At 42.7% G+C, this 18,354-nt stretch overlaps 2 protein-coding genes across 3 annotated transcripts; both read left to right on the top strand.

Annotated features, from left to right (window-relative positions):
• Positions 1-63: 63 nt before the first annotated feature.
• On the top strand, positions 64-3,301 carry LOC136443355 (SUZ RNA-binding domain-containing-like). Of its 2 annotated transcripts, XM_066440565.1 has the most exons (4): positions 64-157; positions 767-819; positions 1,205-1,450; positions 1,804-3,301. In XM_066440565.1, the coding sequence occupies exons 1-4, from the start codon at positions 101-103 to the stop codon at positions 1,913-1,915; spliced, it is 468 nt and encodes a 155-aa protein (XP_066296662.1). In that variant the 5' UTR covers positions 64-100; the 3' UTR covers positions 1,916-3,301. The 2 variants fall into 2 exon arrangements, with proteins under 2 accessions (XP_066296662.1, XP_066296663.1); XM_066440566.1 differs by lacking the exon at positions 767-819 and having other exon boundaries at positions 87-157.
• Positions 3,302-6,733: 3,432 nt separating this feature from the next.
• Positions 6,734-8,925, top strand: LOC136443862 (sphingosine-1-phosphate transporter MFSD2B-like). The gene is made up of 5 exons (XM_066441231.1): positions 6,734-6,846; positions 7,199-7,277; positions 7,624-7,784; positions 8,378-8,479; positions 8,869-8,925. The coding sequence occupies exons 1-5, from the start codon at positions 6,742-6,744 to the stop codon at positions 8,923-8,925; spliced, it is 504 nt and encodes a 167-aa protein (XP_066297328.1). The 5' UTR covers positions 6,734-6,741.
• Positions 8,926-18,354: the final 9,429 nt, after the last annotated feature.

Below are 18,354 nucleotides of genomic sequence, written 5' to 3'. Positions count from 1 at the left end.
CAGTTTATCAAACTAAAATCATTCCTTGTAATAGAGATGATCCGAATCGAATCTTTAGGATTGCCAGTAGTGGTTTCGCCCTACAGTGAAGAAGAGGAATATGGCGGCAGGGAACGACGATGTTTTTGACAGCTGGGAAGATTTGGCCGATAGCGGGGTAAGAACGACATCACTGTCCGAAATAATCCCCTCCTGGCGTAACCAACATATTGTGCTATTAGCTGGGGAAGTTATAAGCTGCCTTATAGTTTAGTTTCAAAGTTATAGTAATCGGCGAATGGTGGGGATCGTGAGTACGCACAACGTGTGCCCCCCTCCCACCCCATAGATTCCATTCGTCAGACGTGCGTCACATAGATACTATAATTTCTGACGTACTTGTGTATGAACTTGCCATGTATGGATATCAATAGAACCATTGGCATCTTACATTTATTTCCGTGAGTTACAATTTTCTCCTAACCAATGAATGCACATGTATATCATGATTTTGGAAAAAAGTAAGTTGAGGAAATTTGCTATAGTCTAGCAAATTATTTTCAAAACTCAAATAGCTTTGCACAACAGCAACATGTATGTGTTTATATTGATGTTTGTATAGTATCAGAAATCAAGTAGATGTGTGAACTGATTATGTATTATGAATAACTGCTAGAGTAAAATAATCTGAATGAAAAGTGTTCTATTTCACAGATCCAAAACATATAAAGTATGCAAATGTTCTACTTATTAAGTCTATATAACAAGTTGCTCATACTGTTCTCAGGAGTTAGAACGTCGCTTAGAGAAAGATATGAAGACAAAAGAAATCAAGATCAAGTAAGTAAACTGTTGTGTACCCTGTGTTTAAATTTTTTTCTTCTATCAATACTATTTAACGTAAACACATTTTTACTAAATTTTAGGGAATATTTTACTAAAATAATACTATGCACCTGACTCTCAGTCGCAACGCCTTTCTGATAGCCATAAACACGGGCCAGATGCTCTGCCAACTAATATAGCATTCATCTGGTCATGTCAATTTGTCACTGTTGGCAACATATACATAATCATTCAAAACACATCTGTGCAATCATTTGTTGTGCAAATTCCAGTCACATTGGAAGTCATTCAGGCTTCTTGTACTGTTTGTTCTGTTTGCCAAGGTATGTAATTTGCATTCATCTGTTGACTGAGGACCACTTATTTTCCAATGTAACAGAAAAAACAACAATAGAAGTCCTGCAGCGCCCATAGTCCTGGAGGAGGACACACAACGCACACAGTACCAGCCCCAGCTGAAGATCCTCAAACGTCCAACCAACTCCAGCGACACATCATCCCCCAACAGCACAGACGGTAAGCCGAAGGCGAAGCACAAAACCCTGGCTCAGAGGGAGGCAGAGTATGCAGAGGCTCGGCTCAGAATACTGGGGGCGACGTCAGCAGAGGAGACCCAGGAAGAGAGGTAGCTTTATTTACTTTTAGTATCCTATTGGTAATGATAATAATAGGTATCAGCTATTAAGTGTGCCAAGTTTCGTTCCTCTTATTGGTTTGAGTCTGTGAAAAAATTTTGTCTACAGAAACCTTTTTCATGAAAATCATGTCATGAAGTTCAATTGTTTTGACGGACAAGGTGAAATTTTCGTCCGTCCCGACAAGCTTAAGAAAATTTCTGCCCCCAGACGGAGAGATGGGTGCTGGTGACAGCTGTGGGCTTTGATTGTTCTCCATCGACTTCGCTCATAGTTGTCTTTCTATCCACACCCCATTTCTGTATAATGTAAATATTGCATCTCTCCCTGTTGCACTCCCCAGGCCTGCCCATCTAGTCCAGCAGCTGGAGGAGCTGAAGGTAGAAGACGGAGTGAACGTCGTGCGGCAGCCCCGAGGTCCTGACGGCAGCGCGGGGTTCCAGGTCCAGAGATAGTGTAGAAAACAGGAAACATGCCCCCAACACTCCTCAACAGGCCACACTGTGTCCCAGTTTGTGTAAAGAATACTTAAAGATGGATTAAGAATTAAGAACTGAACTTTGGGAGGACAAAACATTACTATATGCAATTTTAGGTACTCTGTAATGTGTATGGTCCAACTATACTCAACTTTACCAGGTATCTCTAGCCCTGCTCACAGAGCTACTAGAACCATCACTGCAGAAAGCACAGTGACACACAGCAAAAAATGACATTCAAGTATTTTGAGCTGTTCAGGGATAAAAAAAGGTTGATAATTTCCTGTCACAGAGGACTTGTATTTTTCAAATGTACTCCAAACTACCTAAACCTTTCCCTCGCACCTCAATAGTGATGAACTGAGTCCTTAACATCACTAAGTGTAAAAATCTACTTCTTAATGAAAGTCAAGGTATGTTATCTTACCTTACGGTTGAATAAGGAAAAGCTTCTATGTTTTGAACTGTGTGTCAAACTGATGTCTGTCACTAGAATTAAATAGAAAAAAAAAACAATTGTATCTTTACAAAGTTTCGCTTACATAGTGTACTTCTCAAGTGCTACATCTACACTGTACAATGTACTGGGGACAATGGTTTGATTGATTTCAGAACTACCGTAAGTAGCTGTATTTTCCAGTGGTCTGTAGATATGCCAACCTTCGGAGTTAAAGTTATGTAGCAGTAGACTATGCAGACATTATAAGGTGTTTAGAAAACCGATTGTTTGTTTTAGTTGATTTATTTTCTAAGCTAGGACCCGTCAAACTTCAACTGTGTACTTCCAAACTTAGAGCATTACTTGCCACACTTACTACATGCACCCTCATAGTCCTAACACTACACGAAGGTTACAATACTAAGTCTTGTATTATATAGTTTCAATCTCAGAACTGTCTTATTATGATCAGGACTACTTACCGCTTCTAGATATTTTCTGATAGACATAGTTTTATCAATGCTCCAAGATAAACGAAATGAAAGTGGAAAGTGACACAAAGTTACATTGTAGTTTTATTTGCACTGAATATGTTCTAAGAGATAGTGGCTTTATGTTAACGCATTTGAAAAAACTACTGCAATTGATAAACCTTTACGAAGCAACCACATGTGGATAAATTGTGGAAGCCTAGTCAGTATTTTGTGCAACGCAATTGCAGAGTATTAACTACATGTACGTACATGTATCTTGCAAGAGTATTGAAGAGAAGTATGTGTAGAATAAGACTGTTAAAAATGTTGAGATAAAAATTGTGAAAGGATGCGCTTTGTATGGTAGGGTTTATTTTCTGCTCATACTACCACTGTGCAATTGTAAATAAAAACAAAGAAAAAAGTGCTCTTTTTGCAGCACAAGAGTTGGATATGCCTCTTCATTACCTCGTTGACATGATCTACATGTAGCTGGCTTCTACAAGTGGAGATTTAAATATAAAACAATATGGACACTAGGCCAAACAAAAGCCAATACGCCGAAGGGCGGTTATTACATATAAGGCCACAGCAAGTAAATTTTATGGATGACATCCTCCGCAGACTCCAAAATTAATGAGATAGGGCGGAAAAAAAACAAGGCGGGCAAAAAAAAACAAGATTCCTATATTTTCAAATCTTGAGATCATAAATCTTGTTAAACAAGAATTGAGGTGACGAAATATGATATCATAACCAACAGGTCTTTTATTCCTGTATTGAACCAATGAGGTTCCGTACATAATATAAAACCTCCTTGATTCAACAGTAAACATGTCATTGTAGATGTGTATACATGTACATCTCAATAGACAAACTACAACAAATGCAGAAAAAGCTTGTTGTACCATCATCTGAAGCAACTACACTGGGTATTCATATGCCATAAAACACCTTGTGTACACAGCTCAGTAAATATTATTTATATAATGTCCTTGCAAGAACAAATGCAGAAAACAGCTTGTTATTATACCATCATGGGCAGGAACCACACTGGGTGTTCATATGTCAACGTTTACGACCGTCGATGATATTTGCCCATTTTTGACATGTTGACCACCGTCGGAGGGCAATGAAATTTCTTGTTTTTTATTTCGAAATCAGGCGAAAATTAATGAGCGCGCTGATGTCATCCATAAAAATTACTTGCTGTGGCCTAATCGGCTAAACAGATATTGGCCACAACATACCGCACTAGAAAGTCCGTGATTTGGTACCGGTATGGCCATTCCCTTCAAAATAAGGCGTCGGGTATTGAACGGCCTTGTCCCCTGTTTACCTTAGCCCGGTGACCCAATTTTGATGGTCTCTTTTCAATACTGACCTTTGAACCGACATCAGTCACTTAACCCAAAACACTTCATTGTTGTATCTTCAGGCATGGTTTATTTCAACTCAGGCAGGGGTAGACAACAACCCAAGCTGCGCAGTAAATGTGTTGTTTCGCGCAAACCACGCACATAAAGGCAAGGAAAACGAGCAAAAAGACATCGTATTTATACATAACCGAGAGATAGAAATCAGCGAACCTCGCCCCTCCGCAATCTCAACCCGCGCATGCGCAAATAAATATTGATTCTGGTTGGTGACACCTGCCTGTAGCGCTTGGAGCAGGAAATCTGCCAGTCATCAGTTTTACCTTCCTGATAGCTTGCCGGTTCAAACAGGTATGTCACTTTTGTAAGCTGTTCTCCTCAGTCTGTGCCCATGGCCATGATTTAGGATTCGAAGTGCGTAAGTCAGTCTCTGACGGTCAGCAATTCTAGAAATTTCTCCAGATGGTCAGTTGAGCCCGTACTCAATGGGCAGGTGATGCATAACAATGTAAGACTGGACATGTAAGCAGACTGAGAGGACTAAAATCATAACTTCAGTTGGGTTTAGAATAATTTCCTTGAAAATGACAACATTTAATTCGCAAAGGGTAACCCTAGATAACATTACTCCTGTCGTGACCTAGTTTTTGTCCGGTTGATGACCTTTGAACCTATAGCACAGTAAACAGATAACGAGTAGAGTAGAGGCCAGTAAAAGAAGAGCAAGGAGGTTTAAAATCAAGCCTCCTGGAATAGGTTCTTTCTCCAGTTCAAAATCTACCAGTCGTTTTGCTGTCATTATCGAACTCATTTATTCTTTGGGTACCTGACTTCGGTTGGGGAAAGTCGTATTGAGGTCACCTGGTGGCGCCGAATGGCAGCCGCCCAGAACCTTGCGACAGTTCCACTAAATGCATGTGTGGATAAGATATTATATATGTTGTGTATTGTGTGAAACCTGTAATACCTTGCATAAATTCAGCGCTAATAGGCTGCCATTGCGGGTAATAAGTTCTGACCAATAAAAATCATTATTATTATTTGTTCTCAGTTACCAGCGCAGCCGACCCATTACGATCTAGCAGCATGACCGATCTAGCAAAGACAACGAAACCCCTGTCTGTCGTGGCGAAGTTATGTTACGCTTTCGGGGGGGTTGGAAATGAGATCCTATGGATTGTGTTCGGGGCTTACACTAGCATTTTCCTGGTGGACGTGGCACAGGTAAAGCTATCAATGTTATTCTCATCATCCTGTAAATGCACTTAACTTCGCGGTGATTTTACGTTCGCGGTGACCTCTTCACCATTCTGTTGTCTGCTCGCCTACCACCTTTTCTAAGCACTACATGCACGTAATATACATTGTACAGTATCATCATGTGTTGGAGGCAACTGTACTGTCCGTCTGTAGCACCCTTGCTAAGTCGCTAGTCGGACGGTGGTTTCCGACTGGCAGTCCGTGAAAGGCTAATCTCCAAGCAGATCTACACGGGGCGCGAAAATCGTATATGCTAGCCAGAGAAGCTCCAGTCACGGGGCTGGCTGGAGCTTATCTGGCTGACTGGAGCTTCTCTGGCTAGCATATACGATTTTCGAGCCCCGTGTAGATGTGCTTGGAGATTACGTAAGGGCGCCGGTGTTTTCATCACAGCACTACATGTATGTGGCCAATGCTGGCCATAGCCTTATCGCGAACTCATGCAAACCACGAACACTCCATTTTCTCATTACCGCTAAATTAAATCACCGCGAACTTAAAAATGCATTTACAGCACACCATGCCACATGTGTGTAGTTGAAGATATCGTCGTCTATATTCTTCCCCATCTTAGATTCAAATGGCGTTACTTAAATCAAAGGTATTTACTGAAAGGTTACATGGACTATGTGGATCTATCGTTACATTCCAGATGCCACCTTTATTTGCAACGACGATCATTTTCGGCAGCAGGGTAGTGGACATCTTGTGCAATGTCGTCATAGGCCCGTTGATTGACAGGACAAACACACGATGGGGAAAGACGAAACCATGGTAACGTACAAATGCGATTTTACTTAGGATAAGTTAGGATTGCTGCAATCATATTTTCTTACAGGTGTTAATAGATAGAAACGTTATATTTACGAATTCTTAAGTCTACACGTCAGTGCAGAGGGATGCAGTGTTTGACATACTTTCAAAGTAACCGATAACAGAACAGGGCAAAGTACACGCACAATTGACAGGTGGCAAAACACGTGCACCTTTCCAGTACCCGCGTGTTGCCCTTAACGACGCGCCGCTTGTCTGTACATGTGTTTATGTGTCTTTGTGTTTTAAAGCACAAGTGACCATAGACCGACGAGACAGCGGTGTAACAGAGACCACAACAACAACAACAGTTTTAAGAGACATCGTTTCCCTTTTTGTTATTTATTATGAATGTTCCGATAGGATGAAGACTTATTTCGGCACAATTCTGAAATTTTCTGCATGTGATTTTTTTTCAGGATTGTAGTATCGACTCTGTTGATGACTGTAACGAACGCGTTGATCTGGTATGTCCCGGATGTTGGAACGAACGGAAGGCTGGCCTGGTACATCATACTGTACACTGTCATGGTGCTCGCCTGGTCGGTAAGTCTGATTTACAAACTCCGTCGAGCTTTTTTTTAGAACTATACACGTATATTTGCAGACGATGCAATCTCTATAGCTGTAACGTTGTATGTAATCGTCGTTATGATATAAATGTCATTGGCTTGGATTACACAAGCGTTTTCCGAGTCGACTCCAAGTCACTGATGAGTTGACTCGGAGTCGGGCTATATGTGAGATTCAGTATATTTTCTGATAAGAATCAAATATCTAATGTATTTATCTATTCTTGCATTTTGAGTGTTGTCAAATCTGAATGTATATATCTAAACTGGCTTATGGTATCGTTTGTGGATAACGTTTGACAATGACATGGACCGTTTTCATTCAGGGGTTTTCAATTTCCTACCGTACGTTTCTGATGTTTCTAAGCGACGATAGCTCCGAGAGAGACTCGGCCATCATGTACAGTAAGTACTATAATCATACTAATAAATGAGGCCCTCATTTGCATGATTTATAATGTCTGATAATGTCCACATTAACTTAGTGCTGCAACAATGAAATACCTGTCATTTACGACTATGAAATTACAGTATTTTCCCATTAATTATGCAAATTAGGGATTCATTTGCATGCTTAATATCCCTCGAGAATGCCTGAGTGGATTGTCTTGATACTTGTACTTGGTATGTTAGCATGTTTTGATATCATGAGACCTCAAAATGATTATATTTGGGGCCCCCTAACGGGTTGTTGTGGACGATTTTGGGCAGTGCACGAGATATAGCAGCGCTATGTTTTTCATTTTCTCAGGGTCCATGGTCATCATTGGAGGGGTGGTTGCGGGAACGGCAATGCACGGTCAGATCCTGGCGTCGTACAGACGCTCCGAGTACGGTCATTGTGACAACGTCACCTACAGCGCTAACAGCAGTACCAACAGTTCTGAGGACGAACCGTCTTTAGAGATGACGGTTAGTTTATGCACACTTGTAGCCCCCTTCAGAAAACGTTGGAACAATTAAACTCTCCTCGAGTCATTAAAACTAAAGACTGAATGGCTCATGATCACTCCTCTCAGCTATCTAACCCGGATCGCTTGGGGCATGTACCTTTAAGCACGTGTGACGTCATCAATGGGTCAAAGGTTGCCGGAAGTCGATATCGCTCCCCGTACCGGTTGAAGAAAGGTTAATGCGCCCTGATGTAGATAGTCTCCGATTACCCCAATCACACGCTTTCAGGGATTGCCAATGTAACCCTGCTCACCCTCATTGGCATCTCATTATCGCCTATTTGGAGCCAAATTTTCAAATGTTGGATTCGCTTCCATACTACTGACTGGGAGTATCTAAAAGACGTTTTAAAATAAACATTTCGACTGTATACGTAGTCTCAGCAACTTAAGTATTCTCTCTTCCCTCCGAAGAAACTGTTTTGATTCAACGCCCGTTCCTTATCAATCTACGTCAGACAAGATCATGTCCTTGTATTAATTAAAACATGTGCAGTTTTCTTCAGTCATGGCATGTGTTGTTCTATTTTTTTTTTCGTGGCGTTTCCTTAGCGAACCGGCTACATGATCTCTTCAGCAACTCTGTGCTGTCTGCTGATGTTAAGCTTGTCAGCGATCGTCTTTGGAACAACTGAGAGAAAAGGTGCGAGTACGGTTGTACTGATGAATGCCCAGTCCCGATCAAAAATAGTGAAATCTAATGTTTTAATACATTTCACTGATTGTCGGGTATGATACTCCCCTCTCTGAAACTTCCTTTTTTCTGGCCAACTTGATAATATGCATAGATGTTTATCAATGAATGAGTGAATAGCTTTATTGTAAACATACATGTATTACTACTGGGATAAGTACAGGTCAGAACAAAGAAGAGTTAACAGATACGTGTATACATTGTCAAGTTACTACAAGAATTATAATCTAAGTGAAGTCGAATTCTCGCTTAGAGCTTCGTGATGGTGAAAATGTAAGAGCACATATCTCCATATGTTTCATAATCAAAAGTCTGTGTAAACTCATTAGAGATATGCCTGTTGTTCTAGATATTTCAGCGACATCCGGGGGAGAGCGCGGCCAGAACGTTCTCAGGACGGCGATGACTGTGCTCACTTTTCGCCCCAACATGTATTTTCTTCTGGCATATTTCTTTATCGAAGTCCCTATTGCTGTGAGTATCGCATTAGGAATTCAAATAGGTCTCTATCGAGGACTTTTGCTTCACAGTGTTTTTCTGATAGATTTTGATACAAAACTAAGAATAAAAACCTGCAACACTCTATGATCATTTGATGTGAACCTGAACACGAAAAAAATCGAAACAGGATGTTCCTGTTAAAAGCCATGACATGTTTATTTTCAGATCGGACATGGCTCAATCGCCCTCTATGTACAGTACAGTCTGGATCTGGAAGACCAGATAGAGAACGTCATCCTAGTTTTCATGGTAAGAAACAAATCTTCCAGATTATTGTTTTGTGCGACAAGTTGAGGCAATCATATGCATGTTGATATTTTGAAATACAGTTAACGTTAGTACAAATATAGACAAATACTGTGGGTTCGTGTGGCGTAACGGCACCGCGTTCGGCTCAGACCCAAGTGGTCCCGGGTTCGAATCTTGTCAGCGCCACCCAGGTGTGAATGGTTGGGGAAGGTCGTATTGAAGTCCCCTGGTGCCAATGAAGTCCCTATTGGCACCGAATGGCAGCCGCCCAGACTCTTGCGACAGTTCCACAAAATGCAAGCGTGGAGCAAATATGTATCTGTTGCCCATGTGTATTGACTTACTTGACTTAATCCTCTTCGCCCCTTCGGGAGCATAGGGCCTCAGTGGTTAGTCTCCACCTCTTCCGGTCTCCGGCGGTCTTCTTTGCCTCTTGCCATGAGGTGTTGGCGCTGTCAAGGTCTTTCTTGACACCTCTCCTCCAGGAGAGCCTTGGTCTACCCCTCTTTCTCTTCCCCTGAGGGTTCCACTCTAATGCTGTTCTTGTAATGTCTGCTGGGGGCTTTCTCAAGGTGTGGCCAACCCACCTCCACTTCCTTCTTCTTATGGTTACTTCGACCGGTTCCTGACCTGTTCTATCAAGGAGCTCTACGTTGCTTATCTTCTTGGGCCACCAGATGCCGAGGATGAAACGCAGTCTTGAATTGATGAAGGTTTGGAGTTTCTTGATGTTAAGTTGAGTCAATCCCCAGGTTTCACAACCGTACAGTAAGACAGACTTTACATTGGCTTCAAGGATCCGCAGTTTGGTTTGTACCGAGATGTTCCTAGCCCTCCAGATGGGTTTAAGCTGAGCGAAGGAAGCCTTTGCCTTCCCTATGCGTGCCTCTACGTCCTTGGTGGTCCCTCCATCATTGCTGATTACACTTCCAAGGTACGTGAACTCCTTCACCAACTCTAGCTCCGTTCCTTGGCAGCATACGGGTCTGGCATTCCCTACTGTTTTGACCCTCATCTCCTTTGTTTTGGACGCGCTTATTTTCAGGCCCACTCGGCTTGAGTTTGTTTCTAGCTTCTGGGTTTTCGTCCTCATCTGGCTGATGCTGTGGCTCAACAAGGCGAGATCATCCGCGAAGTCTAAGTCATCTAACATAGTTGTCAGTGTCCACTGTATTCCTGTTCTTCCTTCCTTCGTGGTTTCCCTCATTACCCAGTCCAGTGCAGTGATGAACAGTAGCGGGCTTAATAAACATCCCTGTCGCACTCCGGTGGTCATGTTGAAGGGTTCTGTGAGATCACCTCCGTGAGATACTTGCAATTGAGCTTGGAAGTTGTAGTAAAAGACTTTGACCATGCTGATGATTTTTGTGGGGATTCCATAGTGATCCAGGATGTTCCAGAGAGTGGACCTGTCAAGCGAATCAAAGGCCTTCTCGTAATCCACAAAGACGGCGTACAGCTGTGAATTAAATTCTGCAGATTGTTCTACTATGATTCTTAAAGTTGCTATCTGGTCACTACAGGATCTGTTTGGACGAAAGCCTGCTTGGTTGTCCCTGAGTTTGCATTCCATGGCATTTGCTGTCCGGTTAAGAATTATCCTGCATAGTAGTTTGCTGGCGACTGAGAGAAGCATTATGCCACGCCAGTTCTTGCACTGGGTCAGGTCTCCTTTCTTGGGTAGTTTAACCAGGATGCCTTTCCTCCAATCTAAGGGAATCCTTTCTTCCTGCCATATTCTAATAAGGAGAGGGTAAAGGGCTTCAACTGACAGACTGCCTGCCTCTTTCCAGGCCTCCGGGGGGATCCTATCTATTCCTGCCGCTTTGCCATTCTTAAGTGAGGCGATGGCCTTACGGATCTCTGCCTTGCTTGGTGGTCCGGTGCGTATATCAAGCACATCCGTTGGAGGTTCTACTTCCGCTGGATCCGGTGGAGGTGTGCGGTTGAGGATCTCTTCAAAGTGTTCTCTCCAGCGTTCCATTTGTTGCTCCTTTACAGTTAGCAGTTGACCGTCTTTATCCTGGACTGGCTTGTCGATCTGTCTTCTTTTACCACTCAGTGTCTTTGTGATTCTGTAGAGGGTTTTCATGTCTTGCTTGGAAGCGGCCTCTTCTACCTCAGTGGCCTTGTCCGAGATCCACTTCCTCTTGTCTTTCCTACAGCTTCTCTTTACCTCCCGGTCTGCTCTGTTGTAGAGCTTCATAGCGTTGGCCTTCTGGTTCCTGGTTCTGCTGGTGTCAATGTTCGCTTTTAGGTTGCGTCTTTCCTCCACCTTCTCCCATGTGCCTTGACTCATCCAAGCCTTCTTCTCTCGCTTAACCCTTCCCAGAACCTCCTCGCATGTGCTTGTGTATGCCTCTTTGATGACAGACCATTCCGTTTCGATTTCATCGTCCTCTACCTCTTCCTCTTCATCTGACTTGTATCGTAGGGCATCAAAGCGGTTTGCCAAGGTAAGTACAAACTCCTGTTTTGTTTCCGGGTTTTTCAGCCTGTCTACGTCATACCTAATTGTCTTCTGTGGTTTCTTCCTACAGGCGGCGAGACGTATCCTGCATGTAGCCAGGAGCAGATGGTGGTCCGAACCAACATCCGCACTTCTCTTTATTCTGCAGTCTAGCAAGGTTCCCCGCCACCGTCTAGATATCGCAATGTGGTCTATCTGGTTCTCAAAGGATCCATCGGGTGATCTCCAGGTCACTTTGTGGCTCTCCTTGTGTGGAAACAAGGTGCCACCTATTACCAGGTCGTTCAAGGAGCAGAAGTCGACAAAGAGCTCTCCGTTCTGGTTCATGGTCCCTACGCCATGCTTCCCCATCACTCTCTCATTGCCACTGTCTGCTGATCCCACTTTGGCGTTCATGTCCCCCATGAGAATGGTGATGTCTCTCCTCTTACGTTTGGCCATGGTGGCTTGCAACTGTTCGTAAAAACTTTCCTTATCTGCTTCGCTTGCATCGTTGGTAGGGGCGTAAGCTTGTATGATTGTGGTGTCTTGACAGCGGGATGAGAACCTTGCCATGATGATCCTCTCTGAGATAGGTTCCCACTCCTTCAGACTCCGTGCACTAGCCTTTGACGAGGGTCTGCATGCCCTTTTTCGTGAAGCGTTATGAGCGATTTTAATTCACCGTTAATCGTTACCGGCCGCCCTGAATTTACCGTTAAGCGTTATCGGTATATTAATCGTGAAGCGTTACTGGTCGTTTTAATTCCTCGTTAAGCGTTATTTGTCATCCTGAATTCAACGTTAAGCGTTATTGAGTAATTCCTCGTTACGCAGGAAAAAGCATTTCAGTGGGTCAAGATTTCAAAATTTTCTCCAGGGAGCACACGGCTCCGGCGAAAATATGTCGGTAGGGCGCCCCCCACAAAATTTCAAGCTAAAACACTTCTATTTTTCACTCTACCAGCAAAGTTTTCTCCTCAAAATTCAGGAAATTAAGCGTTTCGCGGTTGAAGATTTTAAAATTTTCCCCGGGTGCATGCCGGGCCTCCGTCGAAAAATATTGTCAGGAGGGCGTCGACCCCCAAACTCAAGCTGAAAATCGTCTGTATTTTTTCACAAACAGAGATATCATTAAACTCAACTTAAATTACCAGTAATATTTGCCCATCGAAATGCAAGAAATAGCGTTTCAGGGTGTCAGGGATTTTCCCCGGGAGCATGTCGCAGCTCCGGCGAAGTCTGGAGGGCGTGACGCCCCTGGCCCTCAAAAAACAAGCTGAAACTCTTTTGTATTTTTTTTTTCAAACAGAGATGTCATAAAACTTAGCTTACTCTTCAGCAAAATCCCCCCCTCAGAATGCAGGAAATAGCGTTTCAGAGGGTCAAGATTTGAAAATTTTCGTCGCGCCTTCGGCGCTCGTCATCGTGATCATGAAATTTCCTGTCGCCGCCGAATTTAAAGGGTTCGGAGCAGGCGTGCGAGAATGGCATAGCGTAATAGGTCTCTTGCCACAAGATCAGGACGACTAGTGGCAAAAAACCGTCGTCTTCAGAGGTATCTAATGTTCTAAAAATGCTGAATTTACCGTTAAGCGTTATCGGCCGGCCTGAATTTACCGTTAAGCGTTATCGGCTGGCCTGAATTTACCGTTAAGCGTTGCCAGGACCCCCCCATGCAGACCCTCTTTGACATGATGAATCCTACTCCTCTTACATGTGTCGGGTGTTCCTCTGGAAGGCCAGAGTAAATGAAGGTTTCTCCACTCTGCAGGGTAGTCTTGCCACTTCCTAACCATCTCGTTTCGCTTAAACCAACTACTTCTAAATCTAATCTTTTCATCTCTGCAGCTACTTGATGAATTCTACCAGCTTGATAAAGAGTTCTAACATTCCATGTTGCAATGTTAGTACGGTATTTGGGGGACAAGAGCTTCGGTCGATGAGACGTCATAGGCTGTCCTCCTCCAGAAGTGTCACTAAAACTATCAACACGCCTCGTCCCGCTCTGAGTTAGTCCTCTGGCAGGTTGAGACCTTCGCACTGAGGTTTTCGTAATCGGTTGCCATATACATGACTATCCACCTGTGGGAGATTAACCCAGTGGCTTCCACGTGCACCCATTGGCCTCAGGGATTGCAGATGTTTTTGCGTTACCCTGAGTTCACCCCTGCACCACGATGAGGCACACTCTCCTGAGTGTGGGGACTGCGGCAGCCGCGAGATCCCTAGGTGCTCCGACTTCGCAGGGGGCCCATGTGTATTATGTGATTGTAAACCCTGCACCTATCAGCACTAGAAAGGCTGCCATTGCACGGATAATGAAAATTAGCCAATTAAAACCATTATTATTATTGTAAATAAGTTGCAGAAAGATTCTGAAGCCTCCTGTCTCTACACTGTTTGCTCTTGCTATACATGTATATCTTTTCTGCCATATTTTGTCCATTTTGTAGATCTAGAGAATTCTGTGCTTTGATGACACTAATATTAGGTTTCTCCTAAAGGCGTCATCAGCGATAGCCGTGCCTATTATCGGCTGGGTTGTGTCCAAACTTGGGAAGAGGATTTCCTACGTTTGCTTCGAGCTGGTAAGTCCATGAAACCCTATGTTATAGCCGCTGTTTGGTTGACCCTCAAACCACCGTATGGGGTCAAAACTGACCCCAGGTGTATATCAACATGTGCCATTTTGACATTTCTAGTCTAAAACAAATTTTTTCCTAGGAGTTTGTTTGTGTTTATGTTATAACTTCTCATAGGATTTTACCGAGATTGGCTCATTGTTAATTAAGTTATCCTGGAAAGTTTACGAGTGGTCCAGTTTGGTCAAAACTAACCCCAGCAAAATGTTGGGCGCAACATACTGTGTTCGTAATGTTTCTTTCTCCTGTCAAATCTTCAAATCGACTCTGGACCAACTGAGCTGAAATTTGGTATACAGGTAGAGTGGGTAAATACCCTGGGGTGTGTTTTTTTTCTTCATTTTTTTTATAAATGTCTTTAAAACGATTTTATTGAGGTTTTTCTTACCAAAAACGTACATATTGGCCTCCTGTGCTCTGGAAATACATCTAAATGACCTGAAATGCAATGGGGGTACATTGAACAAATATTCAAAGACCCCCATTCGCACTTTCGGAATACACCACTTCAAAAAACTATTTTGGAGGGTGTTTTGGGGAGAAGATCGGCAATTTTTCTCCTATGACCATATATGGTGTTGCCATATATGGTCACATTTTTATTCATATGGCCAGGTGCGAACGTAAACAACACGACCTAAAGGTCAGTGACCCCAAGTCCCACGTGGACCTGACCTGTGATTTGTGCGCGTAATCATTGAGCGGGGGACATACACCTTTCTCACGCGGCGGACATGATAGAATGAAGACGAGGCCAATGAGGCAAAGAAACAAAAATGATGTACAGATTTAGTTTTCCTCCAAAATCACATTAAGTTTTAAAATATGATGTCCAAGTATCAATATCATAACTAATGTAATGCACAAAAAAGATTCAGCAATTTAGAGCTTTATTGACCGATCCCATTGTCCCCGTCCTCCTCCGTCAAAACGTAGAAATGCAAAATAAAAACATAGAAATGCAAATATTTGACGGACATGCAGCCACTTCATCATTGGTTGATTCTCTAATCATCAGGTAATAATTGGCTAAACTGCTAATTGTGATTGACATTTAGGATCGGTCTATTGTTTGCCACAAGGGCCTCGTTTTCATTCTATCATGTCCGCCGCGTGAGAAAGGTGAGAAAATATTCTGTATTTGCTGTCTCAAATGATGCCTTTCTAGTGTTGATGTTGTGTCCTAATGAATTTATGTGCAATTGAGAAGGTTCAAAATCTACGCCTTTTCTGGTGGTGTTTTTCGACATAAATCTATTGCTCTATATTCCTCTCTGTGTGTACATACAATCATACATATATACAGCAATAACATTTTTTTTCACTTACACCAAGAATACGCTTATATCCCTACAATTGATTGTGTATCCTTTCTTTAGTAAGGTTTTTTTTAAATGGTGGTATGTGTTACAGTACAGGTCACGAAATACGCATCAGAAATTTGCGGTACGTTTAGCCGAAATTTGTGAAACCTTTGCGTAATGAACAATTGTCTGGACTCTCGGTTTGCGAAAATTCTTTCGCGGGAGAAATCCAGATCTTCAGCAAGATTTCACTTCTTCACATTCGGAAATTTGCATGACACGTGCTGGTCCACACATAGCTGGAAGAGTCCATTCTTGTATGAGGGGGACATTTTTTTTAAATTCAATTTTGGGCTTGGTTGATTATCAAGAAGGTCCACTTTTGTTTGGTGGAGGTGTTTTTTTAATGGTCCAGTATAGGTATGGGCGCCTGGAAGAGCCCATCCATGTATAGGGTTTCAAATTGGGAGAGATCCATTTCTGACTGGTCTTCAATTCAATTATTTATTCAAATACCAACATTGCAGACATATAACAAACGTAAGCCTCGATGCCACAGTCGCTTTTTGCATGGGACTGAGGGAAATGGGCGATACATGTTGCATTTACTCCTGCAAATGTTGCCTTTCTAGTTCTGTTTGTCTTATTGGAAGCCAATATGGTGTCCTAGAACATCCCTATGGTCAGATCTTGAGCTTTAGAAAAGTGAATTTGTATTTTTTTTCGTTGCAGGCTGCAATCCCAGTGTACATTGGGTTTCAGTTTATACCGAACGGAAGCTTCTCTGTTTATGCAGTTACCGTGGGCATTGGCTTCACGGCGCTGGCACAAATTCTTATACCATGGTAAGTGATCGAATTTACATGCAGACACTAACGAAAATGTGTCGGTTTGGTGAGAAATGAAATACATTTAGAGGGCAGTCGTGTACATATCAGCATACGTAAGGTTTTATCCTATACCTCACATTACTCACGTTATTTCAGCCGAAGCAATTTTCTGATGTGCGTTAATGGTGATGAAGAAGATACGTTTTACATGAAAGTGAAACTGATTTAAGACATGCCTGTTATTGGCCAAATACCCATAACTTAAGAATGCTTTATAGAAACTTGAGGAAACCCGCTAGGACACCCGCTCCTTTGTTCAATAATGGCCTTATTGACACTAGTGAAATATGTAAACAAACACAAAATGCCCATGCACACAGGTTGATAATCAGTGACATTATAGAGGACTACCACCTACAGACAGGTGAAAGACTGCACACTCCCTTCGTCGCCATCTTCTTGTCTACTGACAGTCTCGCCATCACCGTTGGACTGATCACCGCCACCCTCGGGCTGGAGTGAGTACCGCTACTATTTTGGCGACGCCTCAGGGTCGAGCCTAATGGTATAGTATTGTGCGCAGTCTCCAAGGATTCTAGGAATTGTACAGGTCCACTGTTCAATGTACTTGTCGAAAAGAGCTAGGGGAATTTCACCGTTACAGTGAACCTGTAAATACTGTATATATCGTCTGTCAGTCATGACCAGAGGGAGATTGGCTGATCTCTTCATTAAGTTCATTTGAGCTAAACTGGTTCCAGATCACTTTGAATTTATTTTCCGGTCTTCGATGACGGCAAAGTCTTACTGTTAGTATCCGAAGAACCGGGGCCATCTTTACGCAGCTGCTGCTTACGATCTTAAGTTTTCTCCTATCATCATTCCATGACGATCCTTGCTTCCCTCAAGAATAAAGACATAGGTACAGAGTTTGCTGTGACATCTATTGCATTTCCTTTGTGTTCCCGCTGCAGAATCGGAGGCTACAAACTAGGATCCTGTACTCAGCCTGACACGGTAGGAAGCGCCATGCGGATTCTGTTATCCACGTGTACGTCAGTCCTGGCCTTCGTAGGCGTGATGTTTGCATGGAGATATCCAATCACAGAGGAGAGACAGAAAGAAATTATCGAGGCCATCAACCAACGGTTAGAATTTTTAAAATATCATTATCAACAATAGTCTTTGTTGCATATTCCTGCCCAGATTGTTATTAACTTATTTTAGCTGCGTCAAATGACTCAATTTCTACTTGACGCTACACGAATCTGCAATAAGCGTGTTCACGATTCCAACTGCGCATGAGCAATGGATGCATTGTAGGCATTTTGTCAAAGGTGAAGGCCCTAAGACATGCGTCATCTGTAAAACACGTACGCGACGACTCAAAGACACATGCAACGAGTGCGATGATGAGGAGACGAGCTGTAATGGACATCTCAATGGAATAACAACATGGCGAACAAGCCTAGTACGAGGGTGACCTCGTTACATCATAGGTCATCGAACCGTACCAATCACAACACTAACATAGGGTGGCGATGAACAAAACATCCAAAGCATAGTCTGGACAAGAACTGTTAACAGTTAGGGGCCTACATCTACCCACTTACACGCCTTTCTACCTTAATAATTATGGAACTGGCTTGTCGTAAAGTATCATTGTAAGAACAAACATTAACGTATGGAGTATACGTAGGATGTATGATTAGCAACAATTTTACAGTAGCGTCACGAAGCGTCCTAAAACTGTTTGTTCTAAAATTTTCAGGCAGACTACTGACCGTCGACTTCTAAAGGATACTGATAGCACCTTTTTTTCAGTTAGGCCGTGTTGTTTTGATTATATGGATGACA

This window comes from Branchiostoma lanceolatum, chromosome 10 (genome assembly GCF_035083965.1).
Source record: "Branchiostoma lanceolatum isolate klBraLanc5 chromosome 10, klBraLanc5.hap2, whole genome shotgun sequence".
Classification (NCBI taxonomy): Eukaryota; Metazoa; Chordata; class Leptocardii; order Amphioxiformes; family Branchiostomatidae; genus Branchiostoma; species Branchiostoma lanceolatum.
This window is presented reverse-complemented; position numbering and strand designations above follow the sequence as displayed.